A 27036-nucleotide genomic window follows, 5' to 3' on the forward strand; every position below is an offset into this window, starting at 1 on the left:
ACGTTTTATGCATAATCGAGTCTGAAAAACTGGCCTTTGCAATTCTTTCAGTGTATGTGTGTCTGTGATCACGATAACTTGAGTACAGTTGATAAAATTTCATATATAAGTATATCAAATTTCTAGTTCTGTATCAACTTTTCAGCGATTTCTGATTAACCGGAAGTGGAACTTATTCTACTTTAAATTTTTCAAAAGCCTATAACTTGAGTTCTGTTTCAGATAGCCAAATGAAATTTCATATGTAAGTAAAAGATCTAATTTTCCACCTTCTCTTCAAATTTAGAGTAATTTCCGTTGACCAGAAGTAGTAATGGAGGCTATTTCCACTTTCTCAAAAATGCATGTGAATATATAAAGTACTAATAATATTCCGCACTATTATACACATTTTGTTTCGCGTTTCGTTGGTGCGCAATTCTTTTTTCTACAAGATTCTATTCTATTTTAAAAAGTTTAAGTACTTAAACATGGATTTAAAAATCATGTCTATATATTGTATATCCCGAGTTGCCAATCCCCCGTAGTGTTATATAAGAAAATTCAAGAAAGCTTAGGGGAGATCACTACTGGCTTTTTAACATTACTAGCCTCTGCAGATTTTATGTACATAAAACCATAGATTACCTTAGTCTGTTAATTAAGAATAGTAAGGTGTACTTTTGACCTAATTTCTTTATTTATCTCGCAAGCGACACTTTAGTGAAAGTAGCTTTGTATATTCTTGTTTTAAAATGATCTTACAATCAAATAAACTTCTAAACTATGATTCTAATGTTATGCCGTGTATGATTAAACAACGGTTAGGGAATAATTCTCATGTCCTTATTTGTGGTCACTATGCCAGTCATATATACCCCCCCCCCCCTCCCCATTAATGCCATTTTATTATAATCTTGTGAAAAACAAGGCGCGTTTAGATGTGTACTGCGCCCAAAGCCAATCATTTGGCCAGATTTATTATTTGTCATGTCGCCCCATATTTTAAAAACGTAAAGGGTTGCGCTTTCCTCACTGACGATTGTTTTATTTCTTTTCATTTTTTAAAGTGAAAATATGAATTGTTATGATTGCAGTTTTTGTAACATGGTATACTTACCTTCTGTCAATTTAAAAAGCATGGCATGTTAATTTTGTACAAATATTGTATAAAACAAAAAAAAATTAAGTTTGATTTTATTTTCTACCATAATCCGCCACTCTTAGGCATATACAATACATTAATTATTTTATTTTTAAAATTGTTTATTGATTGTGTTAACTTTAAGCTATCTAAATTCATTTCTAAGATGTTTTAATATGCTTCTGAGAAGTTTTATTGAAAAAACTTTGTTTTGACTATAGTTTCTAGATCTATATAATCACCACTTTAACATTTAAATATCTAATCCTCAGTTTATTTATAAGAAGCAGCATGGGAGAGGCAACTGCTGATTTAGATTTACAGTCTGATGAGTTTAAAGAATTTTCAAATTCTGAAGATGTGAAGCCACTTCTATCTACAGTATTTTCATCTTCTTCTGGCATAAAAACAGAATTATCATTTTTAACTTTCCCTGATATCAAACCAAACTTGACATTTATAGCTTCACAGGATGATAAAACCGTTGTTACGCCAGATTTTTCATCTTCTACAGACACAAAGTCAGAATGTACATCATTTTCCTCTTTTGATGATGTAAAACACCATATGACATTTCTAACATCTCAAGATAAAACAACAGCATTTTTAATTTTTAAAGATATGAAACCTGCTGTATCAGCAGTATGTACAAGATCTGAAGATATAAAACCAGAATTAGAAAATAAATCAACTAGTGAAGATATAAATCCAGAATTAGAAAATAAATCAACTAGTGAAGATCTAAAACGAGAATTAGAAACTTTATCAACTAGCGAAAATATAATACCAGAATTAGAAACTTTATCAACCAACAAAGATTTAAAACCAGATTTATGGACAACATTTTTAGATTCTGAGGACAAACAACAAAATGGACTTGAAGAAAAGCTAAAACTCCCTGAAGATGAAACATATCTGTCTGTTGATCCTCATAATTGTCATGAACAGTTTTTTCAAAGATCTAACTTGAATAAACAAGCTCAAGTAGGGGAGAGGCCACTTGAATGTGATGCTTGCCATAAAAGGTTTTCATATAGTTCTAGGTTAAATGAACATAAAAAAGTTCATTCAGGAGAAAAGCCTCATGAATGTGATGTTTGTCATAAAAAGTTTTCTAAGAGTTATTATTTATATAGACACAAAAGAGTTCATTCAGGAGATAAACCATTTGAATGTGATGTTTGTCATAAAAAGTTTTCTCAGAGTTCTAATTTATATAGACACAAACAAGTTCATTCAGGAGATAAACCATTTGAATGTGATGTTTGTCATAAAAGGTTTTCATATAGTTCTAGGTTAAATGAACATAAAAAAGTTCATTCAGGAGATAAGCCATATGAATGTGATGTTTGTCATAAAAAGTTTTCTAAGAGTTCTAATTTATATAGACACAAAACTGTTCATGCAGGAGATAAACCATTTGAATGTGATGTTTGTCACAAAAGGTTTTCATATAGTTCTAGTTTATATAAACACAAAAGAGTTCATTCAGGAGATAAACCATTTGAATGTGATGTTTGTCATGAAAAGTTTTCTCAGAGTTCTATTTTATATAAACACAAAAGCGTTCATTCAGAAGATAAACCATATGAATGTGATGTTTGTCATAAAAAGTTTTCATATAGTGTTAATTTATATGAACACAAACAAGTTCATTCAGAAGATAAACCATTTGAATGTGATGTTTGTCATAAAAAGTTTTCAGATAGTTCTAGGTTAAATGAACATAAAAAAGTTCATTCAGGAGATAAGCCATATGAATGTGATGTTTGTCATAAAAAGTTTTCACATGGTGCTAATTTATATGCACACAAACAAGTTCATTCAGAAGATGAACCATTTGAATGTGATGTTTGTCATAAAAAGTTTTCTCGGAGTTCTAGTTTATATAGACACAAAAGAGTTCATTCAGAAGATAAACCATTTGAATGTGATGTTTGTCATAAAAAGTTTTCACATAGTGCTAATTTAAATACACACAAAAAAGTTCATTCAGAAGATAAACCATTTGAATGTGATGTTTGTCATAAAAAGTTTTCATATAGTTCTAATTTATATACACACAAAAGAGTTCATTCAGGAGATAAACCATTTGAATGTGATGTTTGTCATAAAAAGTTTTCTCAGAGTTCTAGTTTAAATACACACAAAAAAGTTCATTTAGAAGATAAACCATATGAATGTGATGTTTGTCATAAAAAGTTTTCACATAGTGCTAATTTATATGCACACAAACAAGTTCATTCAGAAGATAAACAATTTGAATGTGATGTTTGTCATAAAAAGTTTTCTCAGAGTTCTAGTTTATATAGACACAAAGGAGTTCATTCAGAAGATAAACCATTTGAATGCGATGTTTGTCATAAAAAGTTTTCTCAGAGTTCTAGTTTATATAAACACAAAAGAGTTCATTCAGAAGATAAACTATTTGAATGTGATGTTTGTCATAAAAAGTTTTCTCTGAATTCTCATTTAAGGAAACATAGAAAAGTTCATACTGGAGATAAGCCAGATGAATGTGATGATGGCCATAAATATGTTTCTAAAATAAAGCGGCTCCCGACATATTGGCTCCCGATATAAGTGCTCAAGACAAAATAAATGCATTAACTGGGTGTTTGCCAAGTTTTATTTTTAGTGTAAAATTAATGTTGTATTTGTTTAGATGTTAATTAGTTTTGCTCAGCTCTATTAGACTCCTTTGTCACCACGCAAAGGTGCACGGATTTGAGAGAATAATGGTCATTACCATCTTACCATGTAGTAAGAATTCGAGGGATGTTTCCTTGATTATGAAAACTGGCCAGGTCTTATTTGTATCCTTTTGTTTTTTGCTTGTAAAATACATTTTTGTGAAGTAGGATGAAGTTAAATAAATGCATTAACTGGGTGTTTACCAGGTTTTATTTTTAGTGTAAAATTAATGTTGTATTTGTTTAGATGTTAATTAGTTTTTCTCAGGTCTATTAGACTCCTTTGTCCCCACGCAAAGGTGCACAGATTTGAGAGAATAATGGTCAATACCATCTTACCATGTATTAAGAATTCGAGGGATGTTTCCTTGATTATGAAAACTGGCCAGGTCATATTTGTATCCTTTTGTTTTTTGCTTGTAAAATACATTTTTTTGAAGTAGGATGAAGTTAAATAAATGCATTAACTGGGTGTTTACCAAGTTTTATTTTTAGTGTAAAATTAATGTTGTATTTGTTTAGATGTTAATTAGTTTTGCTCAGGTCTATTAGACTCCTTTGTCACCACGCAAAGGTGCACGGATTTGAGAGAATAATGGTCAATACCATCTTACCATGTCTCTCTTTTAATCGGTTAACAAAAACAACCCTCCCCTTACATTTTGGTGTCAGAAGTGCGATCGCAGATGATCCCTCTTTCTCGAACAACTAAATCCCCCTAACATATATATATATATTTATATATATATATAAATAATTATAAACTAGCCGGCCAGGCACCACAATTTTTTCCATGCATCTACCGCCCCCCCCTATGACTTGTGTGTTGTGTTCAGCATATACCCGGCATAGCCCGGATGTAATATATAACCTTTTTAATTAACCCTAACCACAAACAAAAACGCAAACATAACTTGAGTACTGTTTCACATAGAGAAACGAAATTTCACTTAAACGTAAAAGATCTAATTCTCTGCTTTCTTTCAAATTTTGAGTAATTTTCATTGACCGGAAGTAAAACTTTACGCTATTTCCGATTTCTAAAAAAACGCATATGAATTAATGAAGTACTAGTTTTCCGCACTATTATTTAAATATTTTTTTCCGTTCACTTGCTGCGCAATTCTTTTTTCTTTTATGCACTCTTGGTATTTTAAAATCTTGAGGCGAGACCTAGAAACAAATAACCCCATTTTTTTTTGTTTGTTAATAATGGTAACCATGATCACAAGAGAAAATTCAGTTCGAAAATTCACACCTCTCCCTGGCTAGCGAGATATCAAATAACAGTGAGAGAGAACATGTCTTACAAGCCATACACGCGGCAGCATTTGTAAAAGTAGTTACTATAAGTCCATAGTAACGATGAAAACAGTTCTATAGAATACAAGGCATCACTATAACATGACAACACAACTGCAAACAATGGATGGTTGCAAAGTTTTTATTGAATACAATGTTTGTATATAAAGTTAGGTGTGTTTATATTCATAGTTATTAAATTTTAATGTTTTATTGACGTTAATATCTAAACTACAAAAGATTGCATTTATTATTATCTATTTTTATCATTGAATGCATTACAATTATTAATGTAGGTTATTGTTTCTTTTGCTTAAATCAACAGACAGTTGTATAATGAATATTATTACAAAACAGTCTTATTTTAATAAAATATTTCCTAAAAAATAATGGGATTCTTGTAATTCATTTATATGGTCACATAAATTGCAAAGCACTGAGTTTACATTTTGTTTGTGATGAGGCAGGGGGGGGGGGGGGGTTATGAACATATTTGTTCTGTAACGTCCTGTGGAGTATGGGGTAGGTTTCAAATGTCTTGTAGGTATGTAATGAAACATACACGTCTGGACGATCGTTACTATAGGGCTGGTAAGTAGGTCACCAACCAGTTCTACAGCTCAATAAAACCTGCATGAGCCATAGAACTATTTATTGACCTACTTACCAGCCCTATACTTGTCAGCATGTCTAATACTTGTGTCAACAAAAACATTTTGCACGAGATCACTGCGAAGAATGATTTGATTCGTTTTTAAATCGACTTTCTCGGGTTTTAAAAAAAAAAGTTATCTGCAAAATCCAAGTAAGTTATGTAACATCCGGGATCTCTTAGGTGACTTCAACTGTCAGTTAATATAACCCAGTCATTCTACTATAACTTATCTATTATGTCTGCACTCAGCCAGCATTATATCTTATTTCTTCTCATCCAGCCAACTTTATATCCCATTTCTTCTCAAGCAACCAGCTTTATATCCTATAACTTCTCATCCAACCAGCTTTATGTCCTACAACTTCTCATCAAAACAGCTTTATATCCTATAACTTCTCAATCAACCAGCTTTATGTCCGATATCTTTTCATCCAACCAGCTTTACCTCCTATAACTTCTCAATCAACCAGCTTTATATCCTATAACTTCTCAATCAACCAGCTTTATATCCTATAACTTCTCAATCAACCAGCTTTATATCCTATAACTTCTCAATCAACCAGCTTTATGTCCTATAACTTCTCATTTATGTCCTATATCTTCTAATCCAACCAGCTTTATGTCCTATATCTTCAAATCCAACCAGCTTTATGCCCTATATCTTCTCATTTATGTCATATCTTCTCATACAACCAGCTTTATGTCCTATATCTTCTAATCCAACCAGCTTTATGTCCTATATCTTCTAATCCAACCAGCTTTATGTCCTATATCTTCTAATCCAACCAGCTTTATACCCTATATCTTCTCATTTATGTCCTATATCTTCTCATACAACCAGCTTTATGTCCTATATCTTCTCATCCAACCAGCTTTATGTCCTATATCTTCTCATCCAACCAGCTTTATGTCCTATAACTTCTCATCCAATATGTCCGCATCCAGACAAGCGTACTGTTCGCTCTGGAATAGTTCCAGATTGATGTAATCTTTTTCTTTTTCCAGCAGAGTCTCGAACCTGCGATACAGGGCATCAAACGTTGGACGGTTCTCTGGGAGGAAGGACCAGCAGCTGCACATGAGCTCGTATCTGGGGACAGGGAGGGTTAGGGTTAGTTGGTTGGTTATGGGGGAGTTGGGGTGGCGTTGTGTGTGGGATTGTGGGAGGTGAGTTGTAGGATTGTGTGGGGGTGGGAGATTGTGTGGGGGTGGGATTCATTGTGGGAGTTGAGTTGTGTGGGGGTGTAAGTTTGTGTGGGATTGGGATTTTGTGTGGGAGTTGAGTTGTGTGGGGTTGTGAATGGTTGGGATTATGTATGGGGGTGAGTTGTGTGGGATTGTGGGGGTGGGTTTGTGTATGGAATTGTGTGGGGTGGGATTTTGTGTGGGAGTTGAGTTGTGCGGGTTTGTATGGGGGTGGGATTTTGTGTAGGATTGTTGGAGTTGTGAGTGGGTGGGATTATACATTGGGGTGAGTTATGTGGGGGTTGTGTGGGATTTTTTGTGTGTGATTGTGTGGAACTCTTTTGTTGCTGTCGTAATTGATGTGGAATTGTCAAAATTTCTCTAGCTGAGTGGGTTTTTAGTTGTCAAAGTGGATGTGTGTGTTGTCGATTGTGTGGTTAGGATTAAAGTTATGTACATGTCAGAACTGCAGTGCTGATGTTTCTCCATTTTCTTACCAGCGCTAACAAACTTGAAGGCGTCATGGGCAGACAACCCGGGGTAAGGACTGGCACCTGAAATCAATCAATCAAACTCTTTAGATCGATATTTTGTCAACTTGGTCTGGGGTGCGTGGGGTGGGTGTGGTACAAGAAAATAAAATATAGAGTGGACATTTGGAACAAAATAGGGCTGGTAAGTAGGTCACCAACCAGTTCTACGGCTCAATAAAACCTGCATGAGCCATATAACTGGTTGGTGACCTACTTACCAGCCCTATTGCCAGGTTCACCCAGTATCTTTTACATCACAGGTACTGTTTATTTTATCTTGAAGGCGGATCTATTCAGACCCATCACGGTATCCCGTGTATTAATATAATAGTATTAATGTACACATTTTGTGAAGCCCTTCTTCATGACACAATGTTGTAGGAAGCTAATGCTATTTTGTTGTATTTGTTTGCTATCTAGAAAGTTCGCTCCGACCCCATCTATCAACACAAAAGTGTATAGTTTGCAATCAGACTGTTGGTTGCAAGACATTCAAGGTGAAGGTTACATGCGCCTGCTTAATGAATTTGCCGAGATTTGCCGAGATTTACAATCTACACCCCCCCCCTCCAAACCCATACAGTAGCCCCCTCCTACCAAACTAAAGTAAAACAATAGACTCACCCAAAGATAGTCCCCCCCCCCCCTCCAACACCGTAAAGTACACTGCCATTCGGGAGATCCGATGCGTAGCGCAACACATAAGACAAACAACCACAAACGGGTTACAAAACAAGACTGAAACAAAGGCTCGTTGACAGAGCCGGCGCTAGGGGTACGCGGGGCCTATGGCCAACCATCCGCGCGGGGCCTTATATTTTTCCAATGGTGTCTAAAACATGTAGTGAGGCGGTTTTTTTTCCTTCTCAACGCGAATTAATATTTATAACGATATATATGGTATTTTTAAGCTGCTTATCAATGTATTAACATTAAGACAGTGATTAACAAATAATTTGTTTACTTAGAAGTGCTTTTGAAACGTTGCTTGTTTCTGTTAAGGCTTTTTGTTTGAAAAGTAAAAAATAAAACAGATATAAGTTTGAGACACGCATTAAAGAGACGATGAAGGTCAGCTTCAAACCTGATTTTTTTAATATTAATGTTTAATTATGAAAATCTTACCAGTACGTTCACAAACGAAGATCTACTTTTCTTGCCTTTCGTGAGAAAAAATCTTTGATTATATCATCATAGTCCTAATTGGAGGCAATGCCTTTTTCTAATGACAGAATCGACAGGCCGCAGAGTCTGTCTTGGGACATCGTTGACCTAAAATAGTTCTTGATCAACTTTAGTTTGGAGAAACTTCTTTCGGCGCTTGCCACTGTGACTGGAACTGTTAGCAAGATTCTGTAGGCGATCGCCGTATTGGGAAAGGAATCCCGAATACTCCAAATGTACTGAAGGCACTGTTTGGCTGACTTAATACCTTTGGGCAACGCGCCTGCTTGTGTTTTATCAAATTCTTCTCTTAAATTGCGTTTCCTCGCTTTTGATGCACCTGATTCATACTTGCGAAATCTATCTCTCTCTTGTAGCCATGGTGTAGAGGAAAAATGGTGAAATCACTTTGAAGCAACGCAAAATCGGTCCATAGTGGCGGGTGATAGTACCGATATTTTCTCAATTTATCGAGTGTTAATAGTGGCATTCAAAGTGTGTGGATGCCGGGGAAAATAGCAAAACATTGATAGATTTCGGAATAAACTCGAATCGTGAAAAACACTGTTTACGGCTATAGATATCCACATGAAATGACTCTCACGGACGCTCAGTAGGGTGGAACACTGGGGGGGGGGGGGTGACAGTTGGTGGAGTGAGGTAAAGGATAACTGTACATTTAAATCTATGGGATGCCAAACCCTAAAAAAAATCAGTTCAAGTAGTACGTTACTGGATCTCTGACCGCAGCCATTCAAGAGAAGGTGCGTGTTTATAAAGCGTCCACGTATTACATTACAGATTAAGACCGCGTTCTCACAAGAGAAGGTCCGTGTCTATAATTAGAAAGCCTTATTTATGAGTTTCGCGACGGCATGCTCGGACTGCCGGTAATTTAGACGTTTGAGAAATCAGGAGAACTTTACCATAAAACAGTCTCAGCCCGATGTATCAAACAGTATAGACTTTATAATTTGTTTAGTATGCCTACACTATTTAAAAACAAGGATCACTACGGCCTTAACTATTATACTGAATATCCCTACAATTAATTAAAATAAACATGTGCTTAATCACCTTACGAATACCGTAAAAGTTTACCAAAATGAAAATGGACATAATTATTGTATAAATGCCCTTCAAAAATATAAAAATAAATACAAGTATAATGTATTTAAAGATGACTGACAATATATAAAATAAATATGAACATAATTACTGTATGGATGCCTATCAAACGTATCGTGGTGAATAAGCTCAAAAGATGCCCATACAGTGTATACATTATGATTTTAGGGATAAATACTCTGGATTTCCTGGGCATGTCCTCATCCGCTCTCACCTCTTCTTCTCTGCAAGCCATCACCAGGTCACTGTTTACTACAGACACCCCCGCCTGCTCACTAAAAAAACGTCTTCAACGGTCCGCATACAATAGTGTATCACTTTACGTGTTTTTCCCGATTTTACCTCCCATGTCAGGTCGGGGACTAATTCGCGACCGCCATCTCCATTCACCTCAGGACAATCGCGAGTCGACCGTACCAGCGATAAGGACACTAATGTCTTCGTATCGAATGACGGTCTGTCCCAGTCCATGTAGAGGATAACTCACTAACATCAGCCGTGACCTCAGTTTTAACATCCAACAATTTCGGCCATTTAGTTGTTTTTTTTTTTTAATTTAATTCAGCAAAAGTTATTTAAGTTTACAAACTAATTCAGGCAACAATGGCGTTGCTAAAGCGCGGGGCCCCTTCAAGCGCGGGGCCTGGGGCGACCGCCCCGTTTGCCACCCCTAACGCCGGCTCTGCTCGTTGAAACTAAAAGAATTTATATTATATACACAATCTACACCTAACACAGTCTAGTTTAAACAGAAAATACACAAGCTAGTAAACTAAGATACAGTGGCTAAAAACTAGTATAAACCTAACCTGTATTAACCTTGGAGACCTGGACAAAACTGAGGCCATCACACACGTTTTCATACACCTTACATACCCTTTCATAAACTGGTACAAACCGGAGTATTACAACTCACAGCACGAGAACTGAACAAGGACGAACGGGATAGGGTACCAAGTAACAACAACATTCACCCCCTTCACTACATAAAACCTCCCCCCAACCCCGCCCCCCCCCTACTAATGTAAACCTATGAACTCACCTAGCGTAACAATCTCCCACAGAAGAAAGCCGCAGGCCCAGACATCAGATTTGGTGCTGTGTGTTCTGTCAATCAAACTTTCTGGTGCCAACCATCTAACCGGCAGTGGGCCCTGTCAAGTTTAGAAAAACACTTGTTTTAAACTAGATTTATCATTCACCTACCACTTCTGTTATAATCTACTTCACCTACGCCGCTTTAACGGTAACGGGTTCGAATCTAAAACGAAGTATGAAAATTAATGCTTGAAACGAATAAAACACAGTTGGAAGATTCTACAAAGGAATCAATGTCCTAGTCCTAATAATGTAAGCCATAGCAAGGTGAATCAGCATTGGGATTTGCCACCAGCTAGCAATAAAGAAAGTAAAAAATACTTTCTTTAGACGTAGCGATCCATTGTGTAGATGAACTAGGGTTCATGTTTCTTGACTTCGGCATATGAAGGGATGGAGTGGTCAGCACTATGCCCAACGTATTGTCTGGTACCCATCAGAGCTTGGTGGATTAATCAAAATCAGGACCGAACTCGAGACTTTGGGGCTGGCCTCCAATGCTCTACCATTCGACCACGTCGTCCCACACAAACTCACAATAGGATGCATTGAAACATAATATTTAGTTTAAATATTCTAACCAATTGCTAAAGCCACCAAATTGACATATGCTTGTTTTCTACAGATAAAACAATTATTTTCTGGCCAAATTATGTGGCAACTGAACTAGAGCAAGTTTGGAGTTTCTTCCGCGACTATAAGTAAAACAAGTTAAAAAACCGACGATCAAACAATAATCAAACTAATGAAGTTAGTGAACCTTCGACGAATAACTGAAAACATAATTTACCTTAAACCATTGCAGTTCACGAACCTTTGACGATCTAACCATAATTTAACCAATGGAGTTTACGAGCCTTCGACGATTGAACCATAATTTAACCAATTCACGAACCTTTCACCATTTAACCATAATTTAACCAATTCACGAACCTTCGACGATTGGTCGTAGTGGTCAGTGTCCCCCAGACATCGAGCCAACTATTTAACCATAATTTAACCAACTCACGAACCTTTGACTATTTAACCATAATTTAACCAATTCACGAACCTTTGACCATTTAACCATAATTTAACCAATTCACGAACCTTCGACGACCTGTCGTAGTGGTCAGTGTCCCCCAGACATCGAGCCAGCCCGAAGTCTGTGATCTTGCACACGCCCCTGTCAGTGACCAACACATTGCGAGCTGCCAGATGATCTCTGTGGACAATCTGGTCAAAGAAAAAAAGTCAACTGGAGTTATTTCCCATTTTTATAAACAGTTTTTCTCAAAAATATTTGTCCTTTTGTTGTCTTGATTTGGTTTCTTAGACGCAAATAATTGTCCTTTTACTGTCTAAATAAAATTTCCATTTTTTTCACAACTAATTGTCCTTTTGCGTCTTAAATAAATTCCATCAATGTCCTTTTCGATCCCTACGTATTATCGTTTTAATGTCTAGCCTAGATGCCCTATTAAATGGTCTACGCTGAATGCTCCTATACCCCTACGAACCACACAACCGCCAGCCCCCACCTGTCCCCATGTACCATCGCACCCCTTGCCTCATCTGTCCCCACCCCTATCCCCAACTGTACCTATCTCCCCACCCCTTGCCCCACCTGTCCCCACCACCACCTGTCCCCACCACCACCACCTGTACCTGTCCCCACCACCACCACTTGTCCCCACCTGTTCTCAGCCAGATGCCCCATATCCCGCCCCACTTGTATCTACCAACCCACCCCTAGCCCCACCACCACCTGTACCTGTCCCCACCACCACCTGTCCCCACCTGTACCTGTCCCCACCTGTTATCACCTTGTTCTCAGCCAGATGCCCCATACCCCGCGCCACCTGATACGGAAAAACATAATTTTGCAATCTTGTTCGTGTGTATGTGTGTCTGTGTGTCTGTAAACACGATAACTTGAGAACCGTTACAGCTAGATTGATGAAATTTCATATATAAGTATGTTATCAAAATCGTAGATCCGTATCAACTTTTGAGCGATTTCCGATAACCGGAAGTGGTACTTTTTTTACTTTGAATTTTTCAAAAGCCTATAACTTGAGTACTATTTTAGATAGATAAATGAAATTAAACAGTAAAAGATCTAATTCTCTACCTTTTGTCAAATCTTGAGTAATTTCCGTTGACCGGAAGTACTAATTTGCGATATCTCCGATTTCTCAAAAATTAATGTAAATTTATAAAGTACTAATAATATTCCGCATATTAAGCACATTTTATTTGGCGTTCACTGGTGTGCAATTCTTTTTTCTACGAGATTTTATTCTATTTTTTAAAAGTTTTAATTTTTAAAATGGATTAAAATTCATGTCTATATCCCGAGTTCCCATCCCTTGTTTTTTATATAAGAATATTCGAGAAAGTTTAGGGGAGATCACTCCCGGTTTATTTTACATAAGAATATTCGAGAAAGTTTAGGGGAGATCACTCTCGGTTTATTTAAAAAGTAATAACATAAGAACAATTCATTTTACTTGTATTTTGAAGGGAACGCAGCATATTTTTTTTTATCAAGAAAAAAAGTTATTGTTTTTCATAGTATCAATTCAAATATCTTAAGACGGTTAAAGCTCAGGGCAATTTTTACAAAAAAAATTAAATTAAAAAATAAATAAGCTATTTCACCATTTTAGAAAAAAAGTATCTTCAACTAGCCATCTAGCTTTCACGACAAATTATCTATTTCTAGCACGGCCATCGCCTACTCCTGCATCATTCTTAAGCTAGGCAGTCTGGAAAAACTTTGAAGAATCTCGTATCTTGTATTGTAACCCGCATGGTCCGTGGGTTTTGCCAGTCTATTGCCTACTTCTCAGATGCACCTGGTTCGTTATGAGCGGCAGTTCGGTCCAGGGTGCCGAATAGCGAACTCGAAAAATCCGCGATTGCAAGTGCACGTTCTATAGATAGACCATCCTATTCATCCTAACCCCAAAAAACATGTACAAATGGTCTAGTTCGAACCCCCGGGCAGATGAGGCTCGTTAGCTGGGGACAGCCACTCTTCTAGGAGAGACAACTCCAAAATTAAACAACTGCTGCTTTGTAGTTTGTTCTTGGTTGGACAAAGGCTATGGAAGCAAATCCAAAAAGAAAAGCAGGCTGAAATTGGAGTCAATGGCCTCAATGGCGCATAACCAGTTGACACGTAACGCTTAATTGTGTTGGAGGCGTGGTCCTAAACCAGTGTCTTATTCAGTGGTCTAATCAATGAGAAACTTGCACATAGGGTATCAAGAGCCACATAACAGTATCTGTTATAACTTTTCTTAACAGGCAAGCTAGTGGACAAAATTAATGTATTCATGTAGATTTAGTTATTATCTAACAAATAAAACCATTATGGTAATGATCAGTCAAGTTTTACTCTGATAATGATAAAAACTTTATAGCATGGTAAAATGGGACAAATGTCGGCCATTTTGTTTTGGCACCAATAATCACTGTGCAAAAAAAAAATTCACCAAAATAAAACTATTCTAGCCATAGCTATAAAAATAGTGTTAAAATGTACAACAACCAATGCTCTAATACAGGAACAAAGAATGGGCTTGAAAAACTCATTTGGTTTATTACAAAGTGAAGTTTCCCAAGTTATGTCTATTTGGAAAAAAAAGTTCACAAAATGGTTTTATGGAGATGAGAAAATTTAGGGAAAGAGCAGTGGGATTAAATCCTGTCTCATCCTCTCCCTATTGGACCAAGTGGGTCATAAATTACATAAAATGAATCTTCTGCTTCTCTGTTATCAAAGAACAGCAGTGGTTGTTACCTCAGAAGTAGATTAGCAGTGTGATTGGGGGTTTTGTGGGGGTGGGGTGTTGATTGGGGCTTAATACCACACGGCTCTTAACGCCCTCCTTTACCCTATCTCTAACTACTAACTACATTTGATGGTTTTAGCTAATTTGTAAATTCTTAGATCTGGTCCACAAAATTGACAGGAGAGGGACCTTGGAAGTTAGTAAGGATCAAGTGAGGGGAGGGTGGAGTGTCGGTATGTGTCAATAAAACATAATTGAAAGGATGCTCGTAACTTGGTTATGTCATGTAACATATTTACTATTTTTTTAATATAGGCTAATGAATGATCCAAAAATAATCACGTTTTAAATGTTTAAGAATATATAATATAGATCTAGATCTAAACTTTTAAAAGATATTCATATGCATGTTTATTTCAGTTTTGATTAGGCTTAATTAGTGTGTTTTAGTAATGTTTAATCAGGGCAATTTATAAATGATAGCTATGTCATTGTAATATGAATCTATCTCTCCTCCCTTACTGGACTTGAAACCTGTGTGTTATTCACAAAGCTTTGTCCATGCTGAGTTTAAAATATTGTTAAGATTTGTATCTATTTTTTTTAACTGTAATCACATTAAAATTGATCAAGTTATCGAGAAACGCATTCTAAACAGCATCACTGGCAGTGCCCATGACATGCATCTCGCTTGCGTAGTGACAGACAGATGCTCACTCAAGTAGTTTTGTCAACTAGAAAAGTTAACCTATCAAATACAATTCATCAGGCCTATAAAATTAAGAGGCCTATCACATTAAAATGATCGCCTGTGACCGAAAGATATAGGCAAATTACAAACATTGCAGCCCACCTGAGTTCTTTTGTAAACTGGTGAGAGAAAACTCAAAGCACAGTATGAGCGTGTTCCAAATCTAGTCCAAGTACTTTGTTAGCCCAAGTTCTAATTAATAATTCTAATTACTAAGTACTAATTAGTAATGTAAGCCTAGACCCAACACTAAAATCATTTAATTTTTCAGACCTCTTAAATCTTAATAATATAAACATTATTTAGCCTAATAAAAGTATATCAACAAAGAACAGTGAGAATAATATTATATTAAACTTAAACTAATTAAAATCTATGAAATCAATAAGAATTAACAAAAATTAATTAAGCTATAACGCATTTTTCTTCTTCTTCTTCTTCGTCCTTAATTATTAGTGTTGAAGGGGATCGAGATTTATCTGCCAGTGGGTTTGTACTCGAGACTTTGTTCGAATTTATCAACCATGAACTTTTTGCCGACTCGACCACGCCTCCAACACAATTAAGCGTTACGTGTCAACTGGTTATGCGCCATTGAGGCCATTGACTCCGATTTCAGCCTGCTTTTCTTTTTGGATTTGCTTCCATAGCCTTTGTCCAACCAAGAACAAAGTACAAGGCAGCAGTTGTTTAATTTTGGAGCCTTATCTGCCTGAGGGTTCGAACTCGAGACTTTTCGGTTTAGCAACCATGAGCTTAACCGACTCTACCACGCCGACCCCCTTATAACACATTTGAAAACAACAAATAATTAGGCATAAATAAGCACACAAAGGCCAACTCGCAATAATTTCAGGGATTAACACAAATTAAAAAACAAAATAATAGATCGTTGTGGTTTAGGGGCTTTTAGAGTCATAGTATAATCAAAAAGCCAGGTGAAAGATCCATAATGAGACTTAATTAGCCTAATTACGCTAGCAAAATAGGTAAAAAAAAAGTGTCAAGTAAAAAGAAAACTTACTTAAGCAGTGACAGAGGATAGCAATGACGTCCCTCACAAAAAAAAATATTGTTTACGTGACATGTGTGTGATTTTTTTTTTATCAAAATGAGTACAGAGTATTTACAGTTTTAATTCAGAAACAGATCAATCTAATAATACCCTACCTAACAGTGCAAGTTTGGAACCTTACAGATAGATATTTTAAGTTTTTAAGCAACTTAAAACTTTACCCATGTTTATGTTTGACCTTCATTGTTGGAAGCTAATTAAATTTTTTTCTGGCAAAAATAGCTTTGTCATCTTCAGGTAGCATAAAAATACGCTTAAAATCTGCCATTTTTCATGTGATAATCATTTTTTAAAAACCAAATTCTAAGAAAGTCACTTTACTGTTAAGCAAAATTTTGAAAAACGTGTCTGGTTTTGGGCCTTCAAACAAAATATGTAGGCCTGCTATAATTTTTTTTACACGATCTATCTATAGTTGTTTTTTAACAGTTGTAAAATGTCCTTGAAATTTTTAAAAAAACCTTGAAATGCAGTGTTTGTGAAAATTGCTGCTGTCACTGCACTCATCCTATTTTCTCCTCCCACCACTTGTAAAAAAAAATCAGCTATTTGCTTTGGGGGGAGGTGGGGCGCTACATCTCTGACATTAGTATTAGCATAGTTACTTCTGAAATCTTCTTCTTCATAATGAAATATACATGTCAACTGGTTATGCGCCATTGAGGCCATTGACTCAGATTTCTTCCTGCTTTTCTTTTTAGGATTTGCTTCCATAGCTTTTGTCCACCCAAGAACAAACTACAAGGCAGAAGTTGTTTGATTTTGGAGTAGTCTCTCCTAGAAGAGTGGCTGTCCTCTGCTAACGAGCCTCATCTGCCCGAGTGTTCAAACTCGAGACATATCGGTTTAGCAACCATGAGCTTTACCGACTCGACCACACCAACCCCACTTCTGAAGTGATTTCTTAGTAAAAATAACGTTTCTGTAATCCTGCGGTGTTACTTACGAATTTCCACAATATTTTTTTTACGTCATCGCGCATATCAAGGTGGGGGACATTGGTGGTGAAATGGTGCAACATAAGGTTTTAGATTTTGATGTGGAAATTAGCCATATACCTGGGTATGTTGTAAAAGCAGGCATACGACAGTGTACATTTGTGTTGTACGCCTACCACTTGTTATAGTTCAGGCCTGCTAAAAAAAATTCTTAGATATTTCTACACATTTCTGTATTACCAACAGTAGAAAAAGTGACCACTGCCACTACAGAGTTGTTTGTATTGTGGTTTACATGCATGGGGGTAGGCCTAGAGATTGTACTAACATTTTAAACTAATTATGTTGTATTATATATTGGATATATATATATATATATATATATATATATATATATATATATATATATATATATATATATATATATATATATATATATATTGGATATATTTTTTAATAGACTGATAAACCTAATAGTTCTTCAATCTTCAATTCATTTTTCTACTTCCCGGGCTAATATTTTAAAAGTTCTATCATTTTTAATGGTACCAACTTTTAAATATACCTTCCTTCTCCAAAGCAAATTTTAAAATGTTTTTCTGGCATATTTTGCCCTGCCACCTATAGCTTGTTTGTATACCGTGAAAAACCAACATTTTTGCTCTTGGTAAACGTTTTAAAAACTAATTGTAAGAAGGTCACTGGAGCTAAGATGAAAAATCTTTGAAAGTCATGCATCTGGTGTGGACATCATATTGATGTTAGCAACGATCCACACCTCCAAGGTAGCGAGTAATACTAATAGTTTTGTGTCAAATATAATAGTAATAGATAATTGAATAATAAACCAAAATCAATGTCCAAATATATCAATAGAAGCCAGAAATTAACTTTAAACAGCCTAGTTTGCGAGCAAGATTTGCTATATAAACAGCGGCCAACTGTAAATTAGGGTGGTTTCCCTTGAATCTCTAGCTTAAACAAGATGGCTGCTTTAGTAAATGAGCTTGGTTGCATCAAGTAAAAACATCGTTAATCTTTATTTATTACTGAAAAGTTTTACTACTGATGTTTTAAAACACGCACATCAATAAAAGTTTGGGATGATATTTCGAGTCGTCCCTTTGAATCCCGGACAGATCGTCCCCCCGGCGTGGCCTCAGCCAACCGGCGGGCTCGTTGCATTGAGTTAAATATAAACTCAAAACAATAATATAAACAATCTCCTTTTAGGTCGGTCAGGCCACATACCAGGCACGCACAGTGTTGTGTGTCGTGCCTTAACCAAAATAAACTATCTCCCTTCATTAGATATATTTAATTAGTTAATTAATTAATTAGCTAATTTATAAAATTATGTATGATGCTATAGCAGTAGGTAAGTTACGGTAAGTATAATTTTTTTAACTATGTATTTGTACTATAAAGAAACACCTTCGTTGTTTGAATACCACCCCCTCCCCTTCTTGAACTCAAAGTTAAACTTTTAACCCCGTTCGTAGAGACATGCGGTATGTTGTAAGGCGGCGGGTGGGTAGGGTATATACTCGTTGAAGAAAAAATCCAACGTGGTGCGTGTTATTGGCCTTGGGCCTTCGGTGACGTTGTTGGCGTTTGCTGTGAGGGGGAGAGGGGTGTGTTATATCCGTTTAAAAAAATCGCAACATGGTATTGGCCTATGATGACGTCGGCGCAAGCGGGGAGGGGGGGGGGGGAGACACTTTTTTTTTTTTAAACCAAGAACTAGGCGTTTAAAGGCTTTAATGAAAATCAAGGACTGGTATAGCCATGATGTCGAATTTAACGAGTGATGCTTGCTGGGTCTATCATACGATTGCTTGGCGATGGGAATCTTGTCAAGCTCAGTTTATATTTACAGTGAACTATTGGGATGCTGTCATACATAAAGTAACAGCTACCGAATGTAGCACTTAAAACATCGAGTGCATCCCGCTCATTATAAATTTGAAATACAAGTTATGGATTGCCCAAAAACTTGAAGGACTATCAGAATATATGCATTGTATTATAACATTAATCATTACGATAAACTAAAATGTGTATTCAAATATTTTTAGGCTAACAGGATCTGCATTTAAATAAACAAGACCTATTAGGCTACTTTTGCATGGTAGCACAACTACATTTTTAGATTTCATAATGAGTAGCCTAGTCGTGCATTAAAGGACTGTAGGCTACTCAATAACAATGAAAAAAATGAAATGCCGGCTTCAAACTTCAAGCTATGATTTCCCCGTATTCTTCTACTAGAAATATAGCTCCGTTGTTCTAATGACCTCACCCTCCTCCTCTCACCTAGTTCAATTTAAAGTTACACTTTCAACCCCGTTAGGATGCGTGAACTGGTGAACCGCGTGAACTACTGATGCCCTAACTATTGAAAAAAAAATATTCTGGTGTTAAATTGCCCTCCCCTACTCGCAGCACTTTGGGGCCATACACATCAGGAAGGTCTAGGTCGGTGTTGTATCTCGTGCAAATTTACTCACAACACGACTACACACTATGCTTGTATCCAGGACTAAAGCTGCGACACTCGCATAGAGTTGGATTTATTCGTTAGATCATTGTGCTTCAAATTCTGTTTCAATATTGGATTAGATGGATATTGTTGGAATTCAGTTAGTTTGTTATATTATATTTATCTAAATGTCGTGTACCATCAGAAACTAAATTGGTTGACAAGACACATGTGTAGGCTAAAGAATGACCTCTAGATCGAGCCAAAGATGGCTGGTTAAGGTTGACAAACTGTGGTTTTCAAATTTCATGGTGATACTTTTCTAAAGGATTTTATTTTGTGCTTTCTTTGGGATTATTTTGTGTGATGTGATTATTCAGAAGTAATTTGTAAGTAGAAGCTTTTCACATCCAACCATTTTAACAGTTTGCGATTGATCTGCGGCTGGGCTGATTAATTTACATTTAGCGAAACTACACACTACACGGCGCCCTCAGGCCGTTGTTTCAGCATGCCCTACTAGTCAATTATAGACAACTTTAGAATCAATACATAGAGCCAACACACCGATTTTTATTTAATAATCTTCAAGAACCATTCCTCTAGGGTCGTTATTTTCACGAAATTGTCGTTTTCCATTTTGTTGTCAAGAAACTGGTATTTAGTTCACGAGAACGTATGAAAACCACTCATGCGTGACCGAAATCGTCGATTGGGTGCCTTCACGTGGTTTGACACGTGTTGACCTAGGCCATTGTTTACATCCAAAAATCACCCAAAACGGCCTTTTTTCGAAAAATTTGTTTGAAAAAATGGCTAAGTCCAGTTTTAAAAAGTGTCATTTTCGGGCCCATTTTAAAAAACGTAAAAAAATCCGAACTACACGTAGAAAAAAATGGCTTTTTCGGCCCTTTTAGCTCCAAAAACGCGTCGCGTGACGTCATCGTGACGTCAGCCGCCAACCAAAACGCGGAGAAAGCGCGCGTTTGATTGGTTGGCGGCTGACACTATGAAATCCTCTAAGGACGATTCGAATGGTATACCAAAGTTTGTAACATTTTTGTAGCTTTCAAAATGTGAATCCTTCTAAAAATGCCAACTAATTACAAAAATTTGATACGTCACCCTTTTTTTCTTTCTCGTATGACGTATACACATACAGGCACAGGGTATAGAGAAAGTATTCTGATAGTGCACAAAAATCACATGAAATTGTGACGGTTTTCACAGTTTTTCACCTCAGTCCTTCATCTGGAGTATAGAAGACTTATTTTAATCGGGCAAAAATTATAAACCCACATTTATCAAATTTTTGACGTTTTATGCATAATCGAGTCTGAAAAACTGGGCTTTGCAATTCTTTCAGTGTATGTGTGTCTGTGATCACGATAACTTGAGTACAGTTACAGCTAGGTTGATAAAATTTCATATATAAGTATTATATCAAATTTCTAGTTCTGTATCAACTTTTCAGCGATTTCTGATTAACCGGAAGTGGAATTTATTCTACTTTAAATTTTTCAAAAGCCTATAACTTGAGTTCTGTTTCAGATAGCCAAATGAAATTTCATATGTAAGTAAAAGATCTAATTTTCCACCTTCTTTCAAATTTAGAGTAATTTCCGTTGACCAGAAGTAGTAATGGAGGCTATTTCCACTTTCTCAAAAATGCATGTGAATATATAAAGTACTAATAATATTCCGCACTATTATACACATTTTGTTTCACGTTTCCTTGGTGCGCAATTCTTTTTTCTACAAGATTCTATTCTATTTTAAAAATCATGTCTATATATTGTATATCCCGAGTTGCCAATCCCCCGTAGTGTTATATAAGAATATTTGAGAAAGCTTAGGGGAGATCACTACTGGCTTTTTAACATTACTAGCCTCTGCAGATTTTATGTAGGCCCCCTACATAAAACCATAGATTACCTTAGTCTGTTAATTAAGAATAGTAAGGTGTACTTTTGACCTTATTTCTTTATTTATCTCGCAAGCGACACTTTAGTGAAAGTAGCTTTGTATATTCTTGTTTTAAAATGATCTTACAATCAAATAAACTTCTAAACTATGATTCTAATGTTATGCCGTGTGTGATTAAACAACGGTTAGGGAATAATTCTCATGTCCTTATTTGTGGTCACTATGCCAGTCATATATACCCCCCCCCCTCCCCATTAATGCCATTTTATTATAATCTTGTGAAAAACAAGGCGCGTTTAGATGTGTACTGCGCCCAAAGCCAATCATTTGGCCAGATTTATTATTTGTCATGTCGCCCCATATTTTAAAAACGTAAAGGGTTGCGCTTTCCTCACTGACGATTGTTTTATTTCTTTTCATTTTTTAAAGTGAAAATATGAATTGTTATGATAGCAGTTTTTGTAACATGGTATACTTACCTTCTGTCAATTTAAAAAGCATGGCATGTTAATTTTGTACAAATATTGTATAAAACAAAAAAAAAATTAAGTTTGATTTTATTTTCTACCATAATCCGCCACTCTTAGGCATATACAATACATTAATTATTTTATTTTTAAAATTGTTTATTGATTGTGTTAACTTTAAGCTATCTAAATTCATTTCTAAGATGTTTTAATATGCTTCTGAGAAGTTTTATTGAAAAAACTTTGTTTTGACTATAGTTTCTAGATCTATATAATCACCACTTTAACATTTAAATATCTAATCCTCAGTTTATTTATAAGAAGCAGCATGGGAGAGGCAACTGCTGATTTAGATTTACAGTCTGATGAGTTTAAAGAATTTTCAAATTCTGAAGATGTGAAGCCACTTCTATCTACAGTATTTTCATCTTCTTCTGGCATAAAAACAGAATTATCATTTTTAACTTTCCCTGATATCAAACCAAACTTGACATTTATAGCTTCACAGGATGATAAAACCGTTGTTACGCCAGATTTTTCATCTTCTACAGACACAAAGTCAGAATGTACATCATTTTCCTCTTTTGATGATGTAAAACACCATATGACATTTCTAACATCTCAAGATAAAACAACAGCATTTTTAATTTTTAAAGATATGCAACCTGCTGTATCAGCAGTATGTACAAGATCTGAAGATATAAAACCAGAATTAGAAAATAAATCAACTAGTGAAGATCTAAAACGAGAATTAGAAACTTTATCAACTAGCGAAGATATAATACCAGAATTAGAAACTTTATCAACCAACAAAGATTTAAAACCAGATTTATGGACAAAATTTTTAGATTCTGAGGACAAACAACAAAATGGACTTGAAGAAAAGCTAAAACTCCCTGAAGATGAAACATATCTGTCTGTTGATCCTCATAATTGTCATGAACAGTTTTTTCAAAGATCTAACTTGAATAAACAAGCTCAAGTAGGGGAGAGGCCACTTGAATGTGATGCTTGCCATACAAGGTTTTCATATAGTTCTAGGTTAAATGAACATAAAAAAGTTCATTCAGGAGAAAAGCCTCATGAATGTGATGTTTGTCATAAAAAGTTTCCTAAGAGTTATTATTTATATAGACACAAAAGAGTTCATTCAGGAGATAAACCATTTGAATGTGATGTTTGTCATAAAAAGTTTTCTCAGAGTTCTTATTTATATAGACACAAAAGAGTTCATTCAGGAGATAAAGCATTTGAATGTGATGTTTGTCATAAAAGGTTTTCATATAGTTCTAGGTTAAATGAACATAACAAAGTTCATTCAGGAGATAAGCCATATGAATGTGATGTTTGTCATAAAAAGTTTTCTAAGAGTTCTAATTTATATAGACACAAAACAGTTCATTCAGGAGATAAACCATTTGAATGTGATGTTTGTCACAAAAGGTTTTCATATAGTTCTAGTTTATATAAACACAAAAGAGTTCATTCAGGGGATAAACCATTTGAATGTGATGTTTGTCATGCAAAGTTTTCTCAGAGTTCTATTTTATATAAACACAAAAGCGTTCATTCAGAAGATAAACCATATGAATGTGATGTTTGTCATAAAAAGTTTTCATATAGTGTTAATTTATATGAACACAAACAAGTTCATTCAGAAGATAAACCATTTGAATGTGATGTTTGTCATAAAAAGTTTTCAGATAGTTCTAGGTTAAATGAACATAAAAAAGTTCATTCAGGAGATAAGCCATATGAATGTGATGTTTGTCATAAAAAGTTTTCACATGGTGCTAATTTATATGCACACAAACAAGTTCATTCAGAAGATGAACCATTTGAATGTGATGTTTGTCATAAAAATTTTTCTCGGAGTTCTAGTTTATATAGACACAAAAGAGTTCATTCAGAAGATAAACCATTTGAATGTGATGTTTGTCATAAAAAGTTTTCACATAGTGCTAATTTAAATACACACAAAAAAGTTCATTCAGAAGATAAACCATTTGAATGTGATGTTTGTCATAAAAAGTTTTCATATAGTTCTATTTTATATACACACAAAAGAGTTCATTCAGGAGATAAACCATTTGAATGTGATGTTTGTCATAAAAAGTTTTCTCAGAGTTCTAGTTTAAATACACACAAAAAAGTTCATTTAGAAGATAAACCATATGAATGTGATGTTTGTCATAAAAAGTTTTCACATAGTGCTAATTTATATGCACACAAACAAGTTCATTCAGAAGATAAACAATTTGAATGTGATGTTTGTCATAAAAAGTTTTCTCAGAGTTCTAGTTTATATAGACACAAAGGAGTTCATTCAGAAGATAAACCATTTGAATGCGATGTTTGTCATAAAACGTTTTCTCAGAGTTCTAGTTTATATAAACACAAAAGAGTTCATTCAGAAGATAAACTATTTGAATGTGATGTTTGTCATAAAAAGTTTTCTCTGAATTCTCATTTAAGGAAACATAGAAAAGTTCATACTGGAGATAAGCCAGATGAATGTGATGATGGCCATAAATATGTTTCTAAAATAAAGCGGCTCCCGACATATTGGCTCCCGATATAAGTGCTCAAGACAAAATAAATGCATTAACTGGGTGTTTACCAAGTTTTATTTTTAGTGTAAAATTAATGTTGTATTTGTTTAGATGTTAATTAGTTTTGCTCAGCTCTATTAGACTCCTTTGTCACCACGCAAAGGTGCACGGATTTGAGAGAATAATGGTCAATACCATCTTACCATGTATTAAGAATTCGAGGGATGTTTCCTTGATTATGAAAACTGGCCAGGTCTTATTTGTATCCTTTTGTTTTTTGCTTGTAAAATACATTTTTGTGAAGTAGGATGAAGTTAAATAAATGCATTAACTGGGTGTTTACCAGGTTTTATTTTTAGTGTAAAATTAATGTTGTATTTGTTTAGATGTTAATTAGTTTTTCTCAGGTCTATTAGACTCCTTTGTCCCCACGCAAAGGTGCACAGATTTGAGAGAATAATGGTCAATACCATCTTACCATGTATTAAGAATTCGAGGGATGTTTCCTTGATTATGAAAACTGGCCAGGTCATATTTGTATCCTTTTGTTTTTTGCTTGTAAAATACATTTTTGTGAAGTAGGATGAAGTTAAATAAATGCATTAACTGGGTATTTACCAAGTTTTATTTTTAGTGTAAAATTAATGTTGTATTTGTTTAGATGTTAATTAGTTTTGCTCAGGTCTATTAGACTCCTTTGTCACCACGCAAAGGTGCACGGATTTGAGAGAATAATGGTCAATACCATCTTACCATGTCTCTCTTTTAATCGGTTAACAAAAACAACCCTCCCATTACAGTTTGGTGTCAGAAGTGCGATCGCAGATGATCCCTCTTTCTCGAACAACTAAATCCCCCTAACATATATATATATTTATATATATATATATATATAAATAATTATAAACTAGCCGGCCAGGCACCAGAATTTTTTCCATGCATCCACCGCCCCCCCCCCCCCTATGACTTGTGTGTTGTGTTCAGCATATACCCGGATTTAATATATATATTACCTTTTTAATTAACCCTAACCACAAACAAAAACGCAAACATAACTTGAGTACTGTTTCACATAGAGAAACGAAATTTCACTTAAACGTAAAAGATCTAATTCTCTGCTTTCTTTCAAATTTTGAGTAATTTTCATTGACCGGAAGTAAAACTTTACGCTATTTCCGATTTCTAAAAAAACGCATATGAATTAATGAAGTACTAGTTTTCCGCACTATTATTTAAATATTTTTTTCCGTTCACTTGCTGCGCAATTCTTTTTTCTTTTATGCACTCTTGGTATTTTAAAATCTTGAGGCGAGACCTAGAAACAAATAACCCCATTTTTTTTTTGTTTGTTAATAATGGTAACCATGATCACAAGAGAAAATTCAGTTCGAAAATTCACACCTCTCCCTGGCTAGCGAGATATCAAATAACAGTGAGAGAGAACATGTCTCACAAGCCATACACTCGGCAGCATTTGTAAAAGTAGTTACTATAAGTCCATAGTAACGATGAAAACAGTTCTATAGAATACAAGGCATCACTATAACATGACAACACAACTGCAAACAATGGATGGTTGCAATGTTTTTATTGAATACAATGTTTGTATATAAAGTTAGGTGTGTTTATATTCATAGTTATTAAATTTTAATGTTTTATTGACGTTAATATCTAAACTACAAAAGATTGCATTTATTATTATCTATTTTTATCATTGAATGCATTACAATTATTAATGTAGGTTATTGTTTCTTTTGCTTAAATCAACAGACAGTTGTATAATGAATATTATTACAAAACAGTCTTATTTTAATAAAATATTTCCTAAAAAATAATGGGATTCTTGTAATTCATTTATATGGTCACATAAATTGCAAAGCACTGAGTTTACATTTTGTTCGTGTTGAGGCAGGGGGGGGGGGGGTTATGAACATATTTGTTCTGTAACGTCCTGTGGAGTATGGGGTAGGTTTCAAATGTCTTGTAGGTATGTAATGAAACATACACGTCTGGACGATCGTTACTATAGGGCTGGTAAGTAGGTCACCAACCAGTTCTACAGCTCAATAAAACCTGCATGAGCCATAGAACTATTTATTGACCTACTTACCAGCCCTATACTTGTCAGCATGTCTAATACTTGTGTCAACAAAAACATTTTGCACGAGATCACTGCGAAGAA

At 35.2% G+C, this 27036-nt stretch overlaps 1 protein-coding gene across 1 annotated transcript; it reads right to left on the reverse strand.

The window, feature by feature from the left end:
- Positions 1-6685: 6685 nt before the first annotated feature.
- Positions 6686-17115, reverse strand: LOC131948012 (tyrosine kinase receptor Cad96Ca-like). The gene is made up of 6 exons (XM_059309458.1): positions 17095-17115; positions 12687-12722; positions 11971-12096; positions 10826-10937; positions 7416-7512; positions 6686-6863 (listed from the first exon to the last, which is right to left on the reverse strand). The coding sequence occupies exons 1-6, from the start codon at positions 17113-17115 to the stop codon at positions 6686-6688; spliced, it is 570 nt and encodes a 189-aa protein (XP_059165441.1).
- Positions 17116-27036: the final 9921 nt, after the last annotated feature.

The sequence above is a fragment of the Physella acuta genome, unplaced genomic scaffold, assembly GCF_028476545.2.
Source record: "Physella acuta isolate Inbredline_101_S28 unplaced genomic scaffold, ASM2847654v3 ptg000620l, whole genome shotgun sequence".
NCBI classification, from domain to species: Eukaryota; Metazoa; Mollusca; class Gastropoda; family Physidae; genus Physella; species Physella acuta.